At 43.9% G+C, this 20385-nt stretch overlaps 1 protein-coding gene across 3 annotated transcripts in view; it reads right to left on the bottom strand.

The window, feature by feature from the left end:
* LOC106586160 (myosin light chain kinase, smooth muscle) overlaps positions 1-20385 on the bottom strand; it is a 98934-nt gene that overhangs the window by 32662 nt on the left and 45887 nt on the right. For all 3 annotated transcript variants that reach the window (XM_082968876.1, XM_014173075.3, XM_082968877.1), the window contains 6 exons: positions 19742-20337; positions 18046-18249; positions 16888-17022; positions 11198-11350; positions 1347-1493; positions 63-260 (listed from right to left, as the gene is read on the bottom strand). In XM_082968876.1, coding sequence (XP_082825002.1) covers positions 63-260; positions 1347-1493; positions 11198-11350; positions 16888-17022; positions 18046-18249; positions 19742-20337 — 1433 coding nt within the window. The remainder of the gene's footprint in view (positions 1-62; positions 261-1346; positions 1494-11197; positions 11351-16887; positions 17023-18045; positions 18250-19741; positions 20338-20385) is intronic.

Below are 20385 nucleotides of genomic sequence, written 5' to 3'. Positions count from 1 at the left end.
AGAGATATTTCAACAGACATACTGAGCTAGCTTAGGTGGAGTTATCTAGGCTACTAGCCTACCTTGTACAGTGAGTGAGGCCTCGGTGCGAACCTCTCCCACTTCGTTCCACACCTCACAGGTGTACTTCCCAGTGTCCTCAGGGAAGACTTCCTGGATGAACAGACTGTATTGGCTCCCCTTCCGCTCAAAGTGGAAGTCCTCCGACTCCTGGATCTCCTTTCCATTGTGGAGCCACACAATCTCTGGATGAGGATTCCCTACGACCACAACATTTTACATTAAACCTTGTGTTTGGACAACCTTGTGTTTGGCTTTGTCTATCTGGTCACTGTCTCCAAAATACTTTTTTGCATTATTGTCCAAAGACCAATACAAGTCATTATTCCAGAAATTTAATTTTTTCTTGTTTCATGCCCCAATCATCTTAAAGTGTCTAAAATGTATTGTTTAGCTCAAAGCTATTTTAAGATAATTTGGACATGAAACACAAAACATACTAATTTCTGGGATAAAAAGTTGATTTTTGGACAAACATGCTAAAAAGTTAGCATTTGAAGAAAGTGGCCAGGTAAACAAAACCAAAACATGGATTTCTGTCAGACTGCTTACTGAGTAAGGAAACCAATATGTAATTTTGTAATTTAAATAATTTGAATTGCGCCCTATAGTAACAGGTTGTGTTACATAACACACGCTGTGACTTAGAATTATCTTGCATAATATTATGCATTTTCCACATAGGTATGATGCATGATATAATTGAATAAATTGCATGTGGATTACTGTTATCATAAATCTACTTAAGAAAATCCAGTGAGAGACCATCCCGCTCCATCACCATTTACATTAAATGATGAAAGGCCTAGAATAATAATGTCAATCTTACGCCATATTACTAGCGACTCCTGCCTCAGGCGAACAACCTCTCAGACAAACAGGAAGCGGGATGATGAAGATGATATAATAATAAATGATAATACTCCAAGAGGCTACCCATCCCCTCAGGTCACACGTTGGAAGGAAATGCAAATGCATAAAACAACCAAAAACCAAACAACTTATCTCTGGGGGCTGAGCAGGAAATACCAGTGTCTAAAGCAAACAGAGTTGCTAAAAACAATACCAAAGATATGAGTTTTCCAGTCTGATTAATAGGAATAAGGGCCAACACAAGACACCGACTAGGGTTGTATGTATTCATTGTGGCACACTGTCACGAAATGCTTTTCAACGGAATATAAAAACAAGCTGTTTTTATTGGACTAGTCTAGGTAGTCTGTTTTCTTTCATTTGCTGCCTAAAGAATATGACCTAGTAGGAGGAGAGACGAGGCCTTCTCTTACCCGTCACCTCCACGGTCATGATGACTTTGCTGCCGTCCATGACTTTCAGATCCTTCAGACCTCGTAGGAATACAGGGGCAGATGGCTTCGATGGCTTCTTGGTGTCAACTGCATTTGGAGGGTCCATCCTCTTGAAATTTTTCTTAGCTGAAATTTAACAACATTAGCAGGGTTACTTTAAGAACTGGAGTAATTTACTAAGCAGCACACTAAGCCAAGACAACCAACTTGAGATTCAGCATTCCCCCAATTGACTGTCATGTAAATCAATAGTTATTCTAGATGGAGTCTTGGAATACTATACAGTGCATTCTGAAAGTATTCAGACCCCTTCACTTTTTCCATATTGTTACATTACAGCCTTATTCTAAAATGGATTTAAAAAAAAACATTTTTGCTCAATTTACACACAACACCTCATAATGACAAGCAAAAACAGGTTTTTAGAATTTTTTTACAAATGTATTAAAAATAAAAACAGACCTTATTTACATAAGTATTCAGACGCTTTGTGAAATTGAGCTCAGGTGCATTCTGTTTCCATTGATCATCCTTGAGATGTTTCTACAACCCTGATTGGAGTCCACCTATGGTAAATTCAATTGATTGGACATGATTTGGAAAGGCACACACCTGTCTATATAAGGTACCACAGTTGACAGTGCATGTTAGAGCAAAACCAAGCCATGAGGTCGAAGGAATTGTTCGTCGAGCTCCGAGACAGGATTGTGTTGTGGCACAGATCTGGGGAAGGGTACCAAAACATTTCTGCAGCATTGAAGGTCTCCAAGAACACCGTGGCCTCCATCATTCTTAAATGGAAGTAGTTTGGAACCACCAATACTCTTCCTAGAGCTGGCCGCCTGGCCAAACTGAGCAATCAGGGGAGAAGAGCCTTGGTCTGGGAGAACCTTCCAGAAGGACAACCATCTCTCCAGCACTCCACCAATCAGGTCTTTATGGTAGAGTGGCCAGACGGAAGCCACTCCTCAGTAAAAGACACATGACAGCCCACTGGAGTTTGACTAAAGGCACCTAAAGGACTCAGACCATGAGAAACAAGATTCTCTGGTCTGATGAAACCAAGATTGAACTCCATGGCCTGAATATCAAGTGTCAAGTCTGGAGGAAACATGGCACCATCTCTACGGTGAAGCATGGTGGTGGCAACATCATGCTGTGGGGATGTTTTTCAGCAGCAGGGACTAGGAGACTAGTCAGGATCAAGGGAAAGATGAACTGAGCAAGTACAGAGAGATCCTTGATAAAAACCTGCTCCAGAGAACTCAGGAGCGCAGACTGATGCGAAGGTTCACCTTCCAACAGGACAACGACCATAAGCACACAGCCAAGAAAACGCAGGAGTGGCTTTGGGACACGTCTCTGAATGTCCTTGAGTGGCCCAGCCAGAGCCCGGACTTGAACCTGATAAAACATCTCTGGAGAGACCTGAAAATAGCTGTGCAGCGATGCTCCCCATCCAACCTGACAGGTGTGCCAAGCTTGTAGCGTCATATCCAAGAAGACTCAAGGCTGTAATCACTGCCAAAAAGGTGCTTCAACAAAGTACTGAGTAAAGGGTCTGAATAGCTGTGTAGTTTTTTTATTTTAGGAAATCTTTATAGAAACCTGTTTTTTCTTTGTCATTCTGAGGCATTGTGTGTAGATTTGATGAGGCTGTAATATAAAATGTGGAAAAAGTCAAGGGGTCTGAATACTTTCCGAATGCACTGTATATTAAGGCTGAAGTAGATTTCTTATAGTACTTCCTAATGGCACCCTATTTCCTGTATATAGTGCAATACTTCTGACCTGAACACTATGGGGTAATGCCACTAAGAATGTTTACTTATCTCGCATTACTCGTCTCATATCAATATATTGTATCCTTCACTATCTATTCTGTAGTATCTATCGCATCTTAGCCGCTCTGTCACTGCGCATCCATATATTTTATACTTATATATTTTCATCCCATTCCTTTACTAGATTGTGTGTATTAGGTTTTGTTGTGGAATTGCTGATATTACCTGTTAGATACTGCTGCACTGTCGGATCTTGAAGCATAAGCATTTTCCTACACTCACAATAACATCTGCTAACCATGTGTATGTGAGCAATAACATTTGATTTGGGAGCCCTGTGCATCGCTTGGGAGTCTCCGCTCGTTCAGATAAAGATGAACCTCCGGGCCAAGAGCAAGAGCTCTCCTACATCAATAACTCAGCTGTCTGGCAATCTACTGCAGCCAGGATATCTGAAACCTACAGTACTGAAGAAACCATGCCAAAGAATGTGGAAAACTGTGTTCTCAATGACATTGAAAGCCAAGCGTATAGTCTGAAAACTTTCAGAGGCTCTGGAGCAGAACGTTACAAGTGTACAGCTGATCCTCATATGGACTTGAAAAATTAGAGGTTGACCGATGATGAAGGCGATGATGAAGACACGCCAGCGCCAAGGCACAGCGTGATGATTTGATCACGATTTAAGGCACTGTCCGGATGGATGGCCATATTTTTATGCATCACAGGAGTGAAGCACACCTTCGCCAGTGGCTTTCTCTGGGGCCGGACATTGCCACGGAGGTCCAAGAATACTGGCACACTCAGAGGCATGACGACTGATTAAACTTGAGTTGACTAATGAATCTAACTGTATGAATTAAATTGTCATGTTTGGATCCTTTCAGTAGCTCTAAAGAGCTGCAAATTTGACTAAGACTCAATGTACTATACGTGTTAAGGATTTATCTTTACAGAATTGCTGAACTGAACTGGTCGCCGGTCAGTTCAAAGATGGAGCGGCACAGATGTGTGCCCCTATCATTTAGATTGAGTGTGTCGATTAGGTTTAGAGAATGTGAAGTTTTATGCCTTTTGTCATATTGTTTCCTGGCCAGCAGAGTGAAGCTAATTAAATCGATGGAGGCAATTGAAATCGATTTCGCCCTAGGAAGGATAAAAGTTTGATGGGTTGCTTCATTCATTGAGAACTTGTATTGCAAATCTCCTGGCTATACTTTGTAGGCCTATGCCATAGTGTGGTGTGTATGCTATATTATTAGACTGACAATTTTCTACATTGTTACTTTGAAGACTTAGACGTATGTACACATTTGATAATTATATTCTTATTGTATACTTGTAATGCATCTTTATCACTTAAATTGGCTTCATACTGTAGTCCTTGTAATTCAGAGTAATATTCTTTGTTTTGTTGTTCTGGACTAATGATAAATATACAGTACCAGTCAAAAGTTTGGCAGCACCTACTCATTCATGGGGTTCTCTTCATTTTTACTCTTTTCTACATTGTAGAATACAAGTGAAGACATCAAAACTATGAAATAACACATATGGAATTATGTAGTAACCAAAAAAAAGTCTAAATATATAGTAAATATGAGATTCTTCAAAGTAGCCACCATTTGCCTTGACAGCTTTACACACTCTTGGCATTCTCTCAACCTGCTTCATGAAGACTGCTTTTCCAACAGTCTTGATTGACTTCCCACATATTCTAAGCACTTGTTGGCTGCTTTTTCTTCACTCTGCGGTCCAACTCATCCCAAACCATCTCACTTGGGTTGAGGTCGGATGATTGTGGATGCCAGGTCATCTGATGCAGCACTCCATCACGCTCCTTGGTCAAATAGCCCTTACACCATCACACCACCTCCTCCATTCTTCACGGTGGGAACCACACATGCAGAGATCATCCGTTCACCTACTCTGCGTCTCACAAAGACACGGTGGTTGGAACCCAAAATCTCAAATTTGGACTCATCAGACCAAAGGACAGATTTCCACGGGTTTAATGTCCATTGGCCTGATTCTCGCAGTCTCCTCTGAACAGTTGATGTTGAGATGTGTCTGTTACTTAAACTCTGTGAAGCATTTATTTGGGCTGCAATCTGAGGCTGGTAACTCGAATGAACTTATCCTCTGCAGCAGAGGTATCTCTGGGTCTTCCTTTCCTGTGGCGGTCCTCATGAGAGCCAGTTTCATCATAGCGCTTGATGGTTTCTGTGACTGCACTTGAAGAAACTTTCAAAGTTCTTGACATTTTCCGGATTTACTGACCTTCATGTCTTAAAGTAATGATGGACTGTCATTTCTCTTTGCTTATTTGAGCTGTTCTTGCCATAATATGGACTTGGTCTTTAACCAAATAGGGCTATCTTCTATATACCACCCCTACCTTGACACAACACAACTGATTGGCTCAAACGTATTAAGAAGGAAAGAAATGCCACAAATGATCTTTTAACAAGGCACACCTGTTAATTGAAATGCATTCCAGGTGACTACCTCATGATGCTGGTTGAGAGAATGCCACAAGTGTGTAAAGCTGTCATCAAGGCAAAGGGTGGCTACTTTGAAGAATCTAAAATATATTTTGATTTGTTTAACAATTTTTTGGTTACTACATGATTCCATTTATTATTTCATAGTTTTGATGCCGTCACTATTATTCTACAACGTAGAAACTAGTAAAACAAAATAAAAAACCCTGGAATGAGTAGGTGTCCAAATTTTTGACTAGTACTGTAATTATACTACACATCGTACACTTGGGTTCCACCTCGACATCCCTGCTCTAAACTTGACTCAATTAATGCGAGAACTTTGATCGCTAGAAACAGCTCATAAGTATCCGCACATTGCTAATTCCATTACAAGATAGACACATTATAGTCTGGTGATGCAATGATTAGCTATCTTGCTAGACCCGTCAGAGACGCACAGGGCCTTATGCAATTTATACACATGATTATGGAGTCAGATTGAATAATTATTACGATAGAATTCCTCCTACTCCGAATACATTTTGTCATCCTTAGAAGTCGGTGGAGAATTTCATCCATAACTACAGACTTGTCATCTGGAGAAATTTCCAGAGCACAACGCAACGCAATGCTATTGCTGCGTCCCAAATGGCACCATCTTCCCTATTTAGTGCACTCTTTGTGAACAGAGCCCTGGTCAAAAGTAATACACTAAATAAGGAATAGGGTGCCATTTGGGATACGGACTATGAATACGAGATATGTCCTGAACGTTACCAGGCGTGCGTCCCAAAAGGCACCCTAATCCCTATACAGTGCACTACTTTTGATCGGACGCGTTACAGTACTCCAATTACAGCTCAATCACCCTTTAGACCCGTGCTCTAAACACCACATCACAGCGACGATCTGGACATTCCATATGACTTATGATGTGATGTTATTGGCAAACATGTGAGGTACATGTCCTGAAAAAGCAAACACTTGAATAATCTCATTAAAGATGACCATAGGACATGAGGGATAAGGGCGATGTTCTTGCCAAGGTCTTTAAGAGTCATGAGAGTTCAAAATCAAATTACTTGACTCATCATTATACTTTAGTCATAATGGGGTAAAAAGCTAAGTTGAATCTAATGCTAAAAACATGTATTATCACAATACAGTTATATAGAAAGAAATCATATCAAAATAAAAAAGGGACAGAGGGAGCAAGAGGACAAGCTGTTCTGAGCAAACAGGCACATTTTCACGAGGGACTTCTCTATTGCGGAGGGCTTCCTGAGAGAGAGAGAGAGAGAGAGAGAGAGAGAGAGAGAGAGAGAGAGAGAGCGAGCAAGGGGACCTTTTTGGCCCTTGCTCCTTGATTCATACGCACCATGTATGGCGTTTGGTTCTACGTAGAGTCAACCCCCTCCCCCCATCCACAGGTTCATAAATCTAGTGGCCCTAACCTTGTGGACGTCAGGACCCTACAAGACAGGGTTTGTCATAAACATAGCCCACTGTCTGTATACATACCCAGCATGCCAGAGGGAGATCCAAGGCATCTCCAGCATGTTTCCATCAGCACTGCTGCTTAAAAAGCTCTGCTTCACTGCTGCCACAGGCTGCGTCCCAAATGGCACCCTATACTACTTTTGACCTGGGCCTATGGGAGCTTTCGTCAGCCCTGGTCAAATGTAGTGGGAATATGGTGCCATTTGGGACCGACAGTAATCTGAGGAGCCCTCATAACAGTTTACACATGGCGCAAGGGCCCGAATTTAAACAAAAGTTAATAATAATGCAGGGAGCCTAACTGCGTGGGACATCCTCTAGCCCCTCTACCAATCCTAAGGCATGCAATACTCAACAATAGTCAATAAACATTTTGCATTTCAATAGTAAAAAGAAACCATCACACCTTACAGTATTCATATATCAGTGGCGGCTGCTGAGGGGAGGACGGCTCATAATAATGTCTGGGATGGAGTGTATGGAATGGTAACTAACACAAGAAAACCATCTGTTTCATACCATTCCATTCACTCCATTCCGGCCATTATTATGAGCCGTCCTCCCCTCAGCAGCCTCCGCTGTCATATACTGTAGGTACATGTACAGTATGATGATCTTAACTTACAGCTAACACTGCCATGGCTGTTCTTCTACAAGATATTAGCTGTGTTGAACATAGCAGACTCACCCTACCTCAGGCTGGCATCATATAAACTGGCACCAATCCACTCATCTACTTGTTCTCACAGGTTCAGTGTGATGCCAACTTGCCAAGCAAATCAATGGCCACTTGGCTTGCACATCTGCATGAAGCGTTGGATCTTTAAATCAGGGCTTAGAAAGAGACTCTTAATCAGATTGGAGTGAAGGTTAACCTGTAGATCGAGATCACTATGGAATCTTACAGTCAGTGTCATACTGTTAAACATAAGGGATTATAATGCATGAAAGGACATAATAGAAAGTGCTTCCAAACAGATTCCAAAAAGATTGATTGTGGATGTCCTTAAAGTTATACTCCCTCTCTGCTCTAGCACGCTTTGCTACTAAAAACGAATGAGTGCCATTAGTTCTTCATGTATGACCAAGATGGTTGGTGTGCTAGCAAGTCAAACAAGCTGCATGTCCCTCTCTGTCTCTCATGCTGCACTCACAGTGCATGTGTGGGAAAATGATGGTATTTCACATTTTAAAAAGCTGAACCTCTGCCATGAAGCCCTGTGTGCGCTGAAAGACAAGGTTTTATGTCCCAAATGGCACCCTATTCCCTATACAGTGCACTACTTTTGACCAGGGCCATGGTAAAAAGTAGTGCACTATACAGGGAATGTGGTGCCGTTTAGGATGTAGACAAGATGCATGCTGGAACAGAGAGAGCAGATGTTTCCTTAAATGCAACATCAGAGCCCAAAAATAGCTATTCTCTTAGAGCAGCAGTGCTGCTTATCAAAGGGCTCAAAGAACTCTCAATATAGACATTTCAGGGCTTTAGTAAACAGTCAAATGCTCATTCTTCTGAGAAGAGAAGCATATTTCCTATCTCATGGACTGAGCACATTCTCAATAAAGCCAAAAGATTGCTAAGACCTAAAATAGCCTGATAGTATGAGATATATTTTATGTACAGTACCAGTCAAAACTTTGGACACGCCTACTCATTCAAGGGTTTTTATTTATTATTACCATTTTCTACATTGTAGAATAATAGTGAAAACATCCAAAATATGAAATAACACATATGTAATTATGTAGTAACCAAAAAAGGTGTTAAATAAATCAAAATATATATTATATTTGAGATTCTTTGCCTTGACAGCTTTGCACACTCTTGGCATTCTCTCATCCAGCGTCACCTGGAATGCTTTTCAAACAGTCTTGAAGGAGTTCCCACATATGCTGAGGAGTTGTTGGCTGCTTTTCCTTCACTCTGCGGTCCAACTCATCCCAAACCATCTCAATTGGGTTGAGGTCGGGGGATTGTGGAGGCCAGGTCATCTGATGCAACACTCCATCACTCTCCTTCTCGGTCAAATAGCCCTTACACATCCTGGAGGTGTGTTTTGGGTCATTGTCCTGCTGAAAAACAAATTATAGTCCCACTAAGCTCAAACCAGATGGGATGGTGAATAGCTGTAGAATGCTGTGGTAGCCACGCTGGTTAAGTGTGCCTTGAATTCTAAATAAAACACCGACATTGTCACCAGCAAAGCACACCATCCCCTCCTCCCCATGCTACACGGTGGGAACTACACATGCGGAGATCATCCGTTCACCTACTCTGCATCTGACAAAGACAGGGCGGTTGGAACGAAAAAAATCTCAAATTTGGACTCGTCAGTCCAAAGGACAGATTTCTCCCGGTCTAATGTCCATTACTCGTGTTTCTTGGCCCAAGCAAGTCTATTCTTCTTATTGGTGTCCTTTAGTAGTGGTTTCTTTTCAGCAATTCAACCATGAAGGCCTGATTCACGCAGTCTCCTCTAAACAGTTGATGTTGAGATGCGTTTGTTACTTGAACTGAAGCATTTATTTGGGCCGCAATCTGAGGTGCAGTTAATTGCTGATTTCTGAGGCTAGTAACTCTAATGAACATATCCTCTGCAGCAGAGGTAACTCTGGGTCTTTCTTTCCTGTGGCGGTCCTCATGAGAGCCAGTTTCATCATAGCGCTTGATGGTATCTGCGACTGCACTTGAATAAGCTTTCAAAGTTCCTGACATTTTCCGTATTGACTGACCTTCATGCATTAAAGTAATGATGGACTTGTTTCTCTTTGCTTATTTTAGCTGTTCTTGCCATAATATGGACTTGGAATTTTACCAAATATTGCTATCTTCTGTATACCACCCCTACTGATTGGCTCAAATGCACTAAAAAGGAAAGAAATGCCACAATTGAACTTTTAACAAGGCACACCGGTTAATTGAAATGCATTCCAGGTGACTACCTCATGAAGCTGGTTGAGAGAATGCCAAGAGTGTGCAAAGCTGTCATCAAGGCTGTCATCAAGGCAAAGAGCGGCTACTTTGAAGAATCTCAAATATATTTTAGTAACCAACACTTTGTTGGTTACTACATGATTCCATATGTGTTATGTCATAGTTTTGATGTCTTCACTATTATTCTACAATGTAGAAAACAGTAAAAATAAAGAGAAACCCTTGAATGAGTAGGTGTGACTGGTACTGTATAGATTCATATTTAAACATATACAGTATATGTTTCTATATATAGCATGTTTAAATAATTTGTCAGCTTGACATGCTGTTCAGATGTTCAAAAATTTAAAATGTATTTTAATAACTTGAAATATTTATTTGGCATTCCCCTACATGACTATCATTTTAGTAAAGAAGCCTTTTTCCATGCCCTAAAAAAAAATATTTCCAAAGCCATTGTGGTGTACACTGAGTGTACAAAACATTAGGAACACCTGCCCTTTCCATGACATAAAGAGTGACCAGGTGAATCCAGGTGAAAGCTATGATCCCTTCTTGATGTCACTTGTTAAATCCACTTCAAAATCAGTGTAGATGAAGGGGAGGAGACAGGTTAAAGAAGGATTTTGAAGCCTTGAGACATGATTGTGTATGTGTGCCATTCAGAGGGTGAATGTGCAAGGCAAACAATTTAAGTGTCTTTGAATGGGGTATGGTCGTTTTTGAGTGTGTCAAGAACTGCAACGCTGCTTTTCGCACTCAACTGTTTCCCGTGTGTATCAAGAATGGTCCACTAACCAAAGGACATCCAGTCAACTTGACAACTGTGGGAGTCAACATAGGCCAGCATCCCTGTTGAACGCTTTCGACAACTTGTAGAGTCCATGCCCCGATGAATTGAGGCTGCTCTGAGGGTAACAGGGGTGCAACTCAATATTAGGAGGGTGTTCCTATGTTTTGTACTCTCAGTGTATTGTATGTACCTAGTGTCTCAGAGTAAGGGTCATGATCTATGATCAGTTATAACTTTTGGATCATAATGAACAGTATATGGACAGGGGGGGAGCTGAACCCACTGAGAAGCTTGATACATACGGCCACTGTAGAGGCTCCCAAGCCCACCTTTGACGATGACTCTGGAAGTGCACACTGCTCTCCCATGGCTGTTCTCAGCGACACACGCGTACTGGCCTTCGTCCTCTGGCAGTGCACCCTGGACTGCGAGTTGGGTCAGGCCATTCTCAAAGGCAGAGTGGGCATGCGGCACTGGCTTGTCTGGAGGGGGAGAAGGAACATGCGTCACACTCGAGGAGGAACACCTAAACACAATCAACTCACAGCAAAAAAGAGAGTTTCTCACACTAAGAGTGTAAAAGTAAAGGAGCGCAGTATTACATGGAGAGAGATGATTGAAGAAAGATTGTTAGAAATTAAGCAAGAGTCTAATATTCATTCATATTAAACAAATAAAATGTTTGCTGTGGAATCGCTCATAAAACAAATAAATGTGTAGAGGCAGAAACAGACTACACTAAATGTAAAAAACCTTGTAATTGATTGTATCAATGGCACAACATATTTCTTTATCGGATGTGTGTTGATCTTTCCCTGCAGGCCTGAGTTTACACAGACAGGCAGCTAGCTAGCGCTGTGTTAAATTGAGCCTGGATGGGCCTCCCAAGTGGTACCATGAAAAAAGACCATTTCCGGAGACCTTCTCCCCTACCTCACCTCGCTCATCAACTCATCCTTGACCGCTGGCTACGTCCCTTCCGTCTTCAAGAGAGCGAGAGTTGCACCCCTTCTGAAAAAACCTACACTCGATCCCTCCGATGTCAACAACTACAGACCAGTATCCCTTCTTTCTTTCTCTCCAAAACTCTTGAACGTGCCGTCCTTGGCCAGCTCTCCTGCTATCTCTCTCAGAATGACCTTCTTGATCCTAATCAGTCAGGTTTCAAGACTGGGCATTCAACTGAGACTGCTCTTCTCTGTGTCACGGAGGCTCTCCGCACTGCTAAAGCTAACTCTCTCTCCTCTGCTCTCATCCTTCTAGACCTATCTGCTGCCTTTGATACTGTGAACCATCAGATCCTCCTCTCCACCCTCTCCGAGTTGGGCATCTCCGGCGCGGCCCACGCTTGGATTGCGTCCTACCTGACAGGTCGCTTCTACCAGGTGGCGTGGCGAGAATCTGTCTCCGCACCATGCGCTCTCACAAGTGGTGTCCAACAGGGCTCTGTTCTAGGCACCTCAACCTATTCTGGCTATACACCATGTCACTTGGCTCTGTCATATCCTCACATGGTCTCTCCTATCATTGCTATGCAGACGACACACAATTAATCTTCTCCTTTCCCCCTTCTGATAACCAGGCGGCGAATCGCATCTCTGCATGTCTGTCAGACATATCAGTGTGGATGACGGATCACCACCTCAAGCTGAACCTCGGCAAGACGGAGCTGCTCTTCCTCCCGGGGAAGGACTGCCCGTTCCATGATCTCGCCATCACGGTTGACAACTCCCTTGTATCCTCCTCCCAGAGTGCTAAGAACCTTGGCGTGATCCTGGACAACACCCTGTCGTTCTCCACTAACATCAAGGCGGTGACCCGATCCTGTAGGTTCATGCTCTACAACATTCGCAGAGTACGACCCTGCCTCACACAGGAAGCGGCGCAGGTCCTAATCCAGGCACTTGTCATCTCCCGTCTGGATTACTGCAACTCGCTGTTGGCTGGGCTCCCTGCCTGTGCCATTAAACCCCTACAACTCATCCAGAACGCCGCAGCCCGTCTGGTGTTCAACCTTCCCAAGTTCTCTCACGTCACCCCGCTCCTCCGCTCTCTCCACTGGCTTCCAGTTGAAGCTCGCATCCGCTACAAGACCATGGTGATTGCCTACGGAGCTGTGAAGGGAACGGCACCTCCATACCTTCAGGCTCTGATCAGGCCCTACACCCAAACAAGGGCACTGCGTTCATCCACCTCTGGCCTGCTGGCCCCCCTACCTCTGAGGAAGCACAGTTCCCGCTCAGCCCAGTCAAAACTGTTCGCTGCTCTGGCACCCCAATGGTGGAACAAGCTCCCTCACGACGCCAGGACAGCGGAGTCAATCACCACCTTCCGGAGACACCTGAAACCCCACCTTTTTAAGGAATACCTAGGATAGGATAAAGTAATCCTTCTAACCCCCCCCCCCCCTTAAAAGATTTAGATGCACTATTGTAAAGTGGTTGTTCCACTGGATATCATAAGGTGAATGCACCAATTTGTAAGTCGCTCTGGATAAGAGCGTCTGCTAAATGACTTAAATGTAAATGTAAATGGTGCCAGTGGCGGTTCTAGACCATTTCAACTGGGAGGGCCAATCTGGGGCCAGTTGTACTGTTAGAGGGGCCAGTTACATTAGACGTTATTGTTGTCATATCGTTTTCTTCACTGCATTGCAGGCATTAGCAGGCAAAAGACCATGTTCATAATCATCATCGTTGCCACTGTCTAATAACGGATGTAAAAAAAAGAACGATAACAAATTTTTGCTATGTAAAAATTATTTCATACTCCACATTTAGGGGGGCCACAAGGGGGTCCAAAATTGTTGTCACAGGGGCACTGGCCCCCCCTGGCCCTCCCCCCCAGAACCGCTAGTGAGTGGCACAGTGGTCTAAGGCACTGCATCGCAGTTCTAGCTGTGCCACTAGAGAACCTGCTTCGGATCCAGCCTCTGTCGCAGCCGGCCGCGACTGGGAGACCCATTGGGAGGCGCACAATTGGCCCAGCGTCGTCCGGGTTAGGGGAGGGTTTGGCCGGCAGGGATGTTCCTGTCCCATCGCGCACTAGTGACTCCTGTGGCGGACTGGGCGCAGTGCACGCTGACACGGTCGCAAGGTGTATGGCGTTTCCTTTGACACATTGGTGCGGCTAGCTTCCGGGTTAAACGGGCGTTGTGTCAAGAAGCAGTGCGGCTTGGCTGGGTTGTGTTTCGGAGGACGCACGGCTCTCGACCGTCGCCTCTCCCGAGTCCGTACGGGAGTTGCAGCGATGGGACAGGACTGTAACTACCAATTGGATACCACAAAATTGTGGAGAAAAAGGGGTAAAATAATATATGAGTTGTGATGCTCTGGCACCAATAATGGCGAAGGTGTATAAAGATGTCGGAATACAGCTATGACGTCATTGTTTTAGCACGATACACAGAGTTTTGTAACTACAGCGCACAACATGGTTCAATGCACCAGTAAATAAATCGGCACAAACTGAGATCATGTATACTGTGCTAATGACGACACAAAAAGAGAGTAACGGAGAGGAATGTACAATACGCCATATTTATTCACCTCCGCTATTATAAATGGCTCTCGCTCCCGGTGCTGGACCACCCAATCCCAAGAAAGGCATTCACTTTGAAATCCAGGGGAGCCTTTTTTTGTCCTTGTGGTAGGCATTTCATAATCGGCCTGCACAGGTCAGAGTCTTGGAAAGAGAGAGTCTCAGATGTCTGCTTTTGGAGCACAAACACTTGCCAAGTCTGGCTGTGTGTAATATTTCAGAAGAGGTTTCAGGAGGCAGCGATGCATGTTTTTCCTTTATATGGTTCCTAGGCCTCATATTTGTTTAATGGCTGTGGGTGTATTTTCCAGCGGAAAGAACAGAGGGCTGTGAATCAGTCGGTGCTGGGATCCCTGCTGGGAGCGGGGACTATTTCTCTTCCCTGAGATAAGTGTGATGCCATTAACTGTCCATCCGTCTTCAAGAGACCAGAGTATAACATCAACAGTTCCCGTACAGCTCAGACCTGGAGCACTAAGAGAAGTGGCCTTGTGGAAACTATGGTTATGTCCCAAGTGACACCCTACTCTCTATATAGTGCACTACTTTTGACCAGGGCCCATAGGGGTCTGGTCAAAAAGTAGTATACTATGAAGGGAATAGGGTGTCATTTGGGACAGAAACTATGTTAGATCCTTCTCTAAAATCAGCAACAGGTCAATTCTATTTGAGTTTAAAGATTAAATCTCTATTTTAAAGATGCTTCTTAAAGGCCCAGTGCAGACAAAATGTGATTTTCCTATGTTTTATATTTCAGCACTATGAGGTTGAAATAATACTGTGGAATTGTGAAAATAATGATAATGCCTTTCTAGTGTACTGTAAGAGCTGTTTGAAAAGACCGCCTGAAATATAATCTTGTTTTGCTGAGATGGAGCTTTGGCCTGCCTGGTGACGTCACTACATGGTAAATTAGTTAATAAACCAATAAGAAAGAGAGTTCCAAACCTCTCTGCCAATAACAGCTAGTTTTTAATTTTCCCCTCCCCACTCAGACCACTCCCAGACAGTCCTAGCTAATTTCTTGCTTGAGAAATTGCTCTTTGCTAAGAAGCTATTTTTTTTAACAATTTTTATTAAAAACAATCACAGTAAGGTACTTAATTGTTACCCAGAAATGATTTGATATTGAGATAAAAACGGCTGCATTGGACCTTTAAAACTTTTTAGCTATGTTTTCTAACGAGGATAATTCAACTCAAACACATTTGGCAACCGAAGTAAAACAAAACACAAACAATTACATTGGCCAAGACACACCACCCTCAGTTTACAAACAAGTTCAGGAGCCGAACATTTGATTAGATATGAAAGTTAGAGTTAAGAACTGTGCCCCTATGTTGTGAGCCAAGTTAGGCTCAGGTGATAGATAGACAAATACAAACTATGATCCATCTTCATTAAGTATGGAAGGATAAAATAACCTAGCTACAATAATAACAAAAATACTGTGTTCAGTTGGAATTCTGCTAGATCAATTGTCATGCCAAGCTTTCATTTTGGTTGTATGTGATATTGGGTTCCCTTAGGATGTCCATACTCCCTAGGCTAAACCCTACTCTTACCCTAACCTTCACCTTAACCAATTCAAACGTTAACTTCAGTGAGACATGGACGTCCCAAGGCTCCCGTATAGTATTAATCCATTTTGGAGTTATGACCTTCAAAATTGCCCATTCAAGGGGGTTCCCCCGACATTCTATATGTGGAGCAGTTGAAAAAATAAACATTCTCTGTGTGGGATCTGACATATTACAGAGACATGAGCCTTCAGCAGCAGAGCAGCCAGATCTGTGAAATGGTGGTCCTGTGATGGGCCGGCCTCATGCTGAGAGGGAAAGCAGTAGCAGACTTACTACGGCGGTGTCCCAAAGGGCACCCTATTACCTTTATAGTGCACTACTTTTGACCAGGGCCCGTAGTGCACTATATAGGGAATAGGGTGCCATTCGGGAACGCATGTAATAAATTACATTCCCCCACCTAGCTGATCTTTTCAAGAGGGTTCTGAGTACAGGGGCTTTTTGTTATTCCTAACACTTCTCCCTTCATCCTCCCCTTTTCATAGGAGTGGAAGGGACTTTCGTCTGTCCGTCCAATGAGGTGCAAAGCATTGAAAAACAGGATTATCACCCCCCTCTAGTGGGTGTAATGGTAATACGGTAACTACCAGACAATGGTGACTGCTACTGCTAGGGTTGCACATTTGCAGTCATTTTCGCCAAATTCCCAGGTTTCCCAGAAATTCCAGTTGGAAATTATGGGAAAGTTACTGGAATTTTGCATCCTTAGTTACTGCAGGGGGAGATGCAGGTTGGCAGGTAGCCTAGTGGTTAAGAGCGTTGGGCCAGTAACCGAAAGATTGCTGGTTTGAATCCCTGAGCCGTTTAGGTGAAAAAAATCTGTCTGTTGTGCCCTTGAGCAAGGCACCTATTTCCTAAGTCAAACGTAAAATTGTTTTAATGATGGGCTCTCTCACCGTTTAGGAGCCAGAAGATGTTAGGTAGAGGCTCCCCCTGCACTGAACACTGCAGAAGGAAGTCCTGGCCCTCACTCACTGAACATCCCTTCAGGACAGTGCTGAACGCAGGGGGCTTTCCCTCCAGCCGTGGGTCTGCAGGGGAGGGAGTACACAGACAGAGTATTAAGAATACATCATAAATGTATTACATTGGAGCCTTACATTTGAAAATGCGTGGTACTGGTCAGTCTAACGGCCCATTTCCACCATAAGACTTTACCCCAGTGTTTGGCCTAAAGTACCTGCCGCAAACAATACCTACCCTGACTTGGGACAACCGACCGCGGTAATAGCAAACTGGGTGTATGACCAGATGCAATCTTTCCTTCTCTCCAGTAGAGGGCATAGGTAGACAAGAATTGTTGCAGTCATGTCTAGAGGACACACACTCCCAACAAAAAGACTGCTCATCTCAAGCAAAATAAACTGAATATGCATAGCTTATGACACTGCTATGTATTATGGAAAATAAAAGTGATAAATTCTGGACTCTCCCTAAATTGAATCACTGTAGACTGGTGCCAGTACGTTTAGTCCAAACAAAAACACCAACTAGATATCAAAACAGTTTCACTTTGACTATCATTCAATAAACAACCAACTTTTATTTGGTTAAAGACAGCAGACAGCTTATAAGGACAGGTCCAATAGCAACAGTGTCTCGTTTTAGTTGAACTCAGCCCAAAATCGGCATTGCCGCTGAGGAATGAACTAAAATGGTCGATGTGCTTACCTCAGTTAGCCTGCCTTCATCATTATCGTGTTTTGATTAAGACAGCCAGGGGGAAATGAATTAGACGCTTATTTACACAAAGGCAGAGCTGGAGACTGCGGAGACTATTAAGTCTAAACTATTGTACCTTCAACCATAGACCTGTCAGATGAAAAGGATGACGCGATAAATATTCTGCACGACAAGGGCCTTAGTTCACACTATTAAAACCAACAACGCTGCTCTCCCGTTGCCTTTTATTTCCTGCCACAATGTGTACAGTAAAAAGTCCCAACACTTTTGACCAGAGCCCTACGGGTCCTGGGGACTCAAAGGGGTGCACATTTAAAAACAAATACAAAATAAAAATCAGGTGCCATTTAGGACCCACGCTAAGTACTTACTCTTGACCGTGAGGTTCCAAGTCGAGGACACCTTCCCAGCACTAGTAGTCATGGTGCATCCGTACGTCCCACTGTCCCTTTTCTGGACGTTGTCCACAGTGAGGATGTGAGTGTTGCCATCCTGCTGGAAGGTCAGCCCTGCTCTGGGTCTCAAAGGGAAGCCATCTTTAACCCAGCTCAGGCCAGGCACGGGAGAACCTGAGACTGGAAGAGCACATTAACAGTCAATCTAATGGGTTAAATATGCAATAATAAAGTAGCTAAGAACTGTTAGTGAACTGGTATTAGTGAATTGTCTAAACATGACAAATACAGTATTTTACAGAGTTACGGCTCATATAAGGAAATCAGTCAATTGAAATCAATTAATTCCTAATCTATGGATTTCACATGACTGGGAATACAGATATGCATCTGTTGGTCACAGATACCTTCAAAAAAGGTAGTGGCGTGGATCAGAAAACCAGTCAGTATCTGGTGTGACCACCATTTGCCTCATGCAGCGCGACACATCTCCTTCACATAGCGTTGATCAGGCTGTTGATTGTGGCTTTGGAATGTTGTCCCACTCCTGTTCAATGGCTGTGTGAAGTTGCTGGATATTGGCGGAACTGGAACACGCTGTCGTACACGTCGATCCAGAGCATCCCAAACATGCTCAACGGGTGACATGTCTGGTGAGTATGCAGGCAATGGAAGAACTGGGACATTTTCAGCCTACAGGAATTATGTATAGGTCCTTGCAACAATGGGCCGTGCATTATCATGCTGAAACATGAGGTGGCGGATGAATGGCATGACAACGGGCCTCAGGATCTCATCACGGTATCTCTGTGCATTCAAATTGCCATCAATAAAATGCAATTGTTTTCGTTGTCCGTGGCTTATGCCTGCCCATACCATAACCCCACCACCACCATAGGGTATTCTGTTCACAACGTTGACATCAGAAAACCATCTGCCCAGTACAGTTGAAACCGTGAAGAGCACAGTTTTCCAGCGTGACAGTGACCATTGAAGGTCAAGACCCTGATGAGGACGACGAGCATGCAGATGAGCTTCACTGGGACGGTTTCTGACAGTTCTTCGGTTGTGCAAACCCTCAGTTTCATCAGCTGTCCGGGTGGCTGGTCTCAGACCATCCCGCAAGTGAAGAAGCTGGATGTGGAGGTCCTGGGCTGGCGTGGTAACACTTGGTCTATGGTTGTGAGGCCGGTTGGACGTACAGTACTGACAAATTCTCTAAAACAAAGTTGGAGGTGGCTCATGGTAGAGAAATTAACATTCAATTCTCTGGCAACAGCTCTGGTGGACATTCCTACAGTCAGCATGCCAATTGCACACTCCCTCTAAACTTGAGACATCTGTGGCATTGTGTAGTGACAAAACTCCACATTTTAGCGTGGCCTTTTATTGTCCCAAGCACAAGGTGCACCTGTGTAATGATCATGCTGTATAATCACCTTTTTGATATGCCACACCTGTCAGGTGGATGGATTATCTTGGCAAAGGTTAAATACTCACTAACAGGGATGTAAACATATTTCTGCACAACATTTTAGAGGAATAAGATGTTTGTGCATAAGGAACATTTCTGGGACCTTTTATTTCAGGTCATGAAACATGGGAGCAACACTTTACATGTTGCGTTTATATTTTTGTTCAATATAATACACCATAAGATGTTTTGAATCACCTTGGCATTTGAATGCGACTTTGGTCCCCTCTTTAGTGTCCTGGCTCTGAGGTACAGAGTCAAATTTTGGTGGAGCTCCAGCAGTCACTGCTGCCCTCGCTGACCTGCTCTCTCTGGCCTGCCTTCTAGTCTCTCTAGTGGGCTCTGGAGATGGCTGTGGGGGGCTCTGGACTCCCACTGGGGGGGTCTTCACCCTATCCCTTGTATCCCTCTCAGGGGCTCTGTTGTGTGGGTCTGGGCTGGTCCTAGCAGCCCCCTGGCCTCTTAGATGGTGTTGCAAAGTGGTGGAGCTGGCAGCCTTTGGGGTTGCCACCCCAGGCTTTCTAGGGGCCTCATCCGGCAGGTCTGCAGGGGGCTTGGGAGACGTCACGATGGTGGTCTTGGGAGACGCCATGGTGGCCTTCCATGTTGCTTTGGTCGGCTCTGTGCTGCCTTTGGTCTCCCTGGTGAGTGTGGTGAGTCTCTCTCTGGTCTCAGTCCTGTCTCCTGTCTTGGTAGGTGAACGTCGGTCAGCGAGCAGGCCGTTACTTGTGTGCTTGACTTCGGGTGAGTCAGTTGTCTTTGGGACAGGGGCCACCGGAGCAGAGGGACCAAGGCTGTAGAGGTAACACATTGTCAAAGGATTGAATATTTAACTGTAGAGA

The sequence above is a fragment of the Salmo salar genome, chromosome 25 (assembly GCF_965601325.2).
Source record: "Salmo salar chromosome 25, fSalSal1, whole genome shotgun sequence".
Classification (NCBI taxonomy): domain Eukaryota; kingdom Metazoa; phylum Chordata; class Actinopteri; order Salmoniformes; family Salmonidae; genus Salmo; species Salmo salar.
This window is presented reverse-complemented; position numbering and strand designations above follow the sequence as displayed.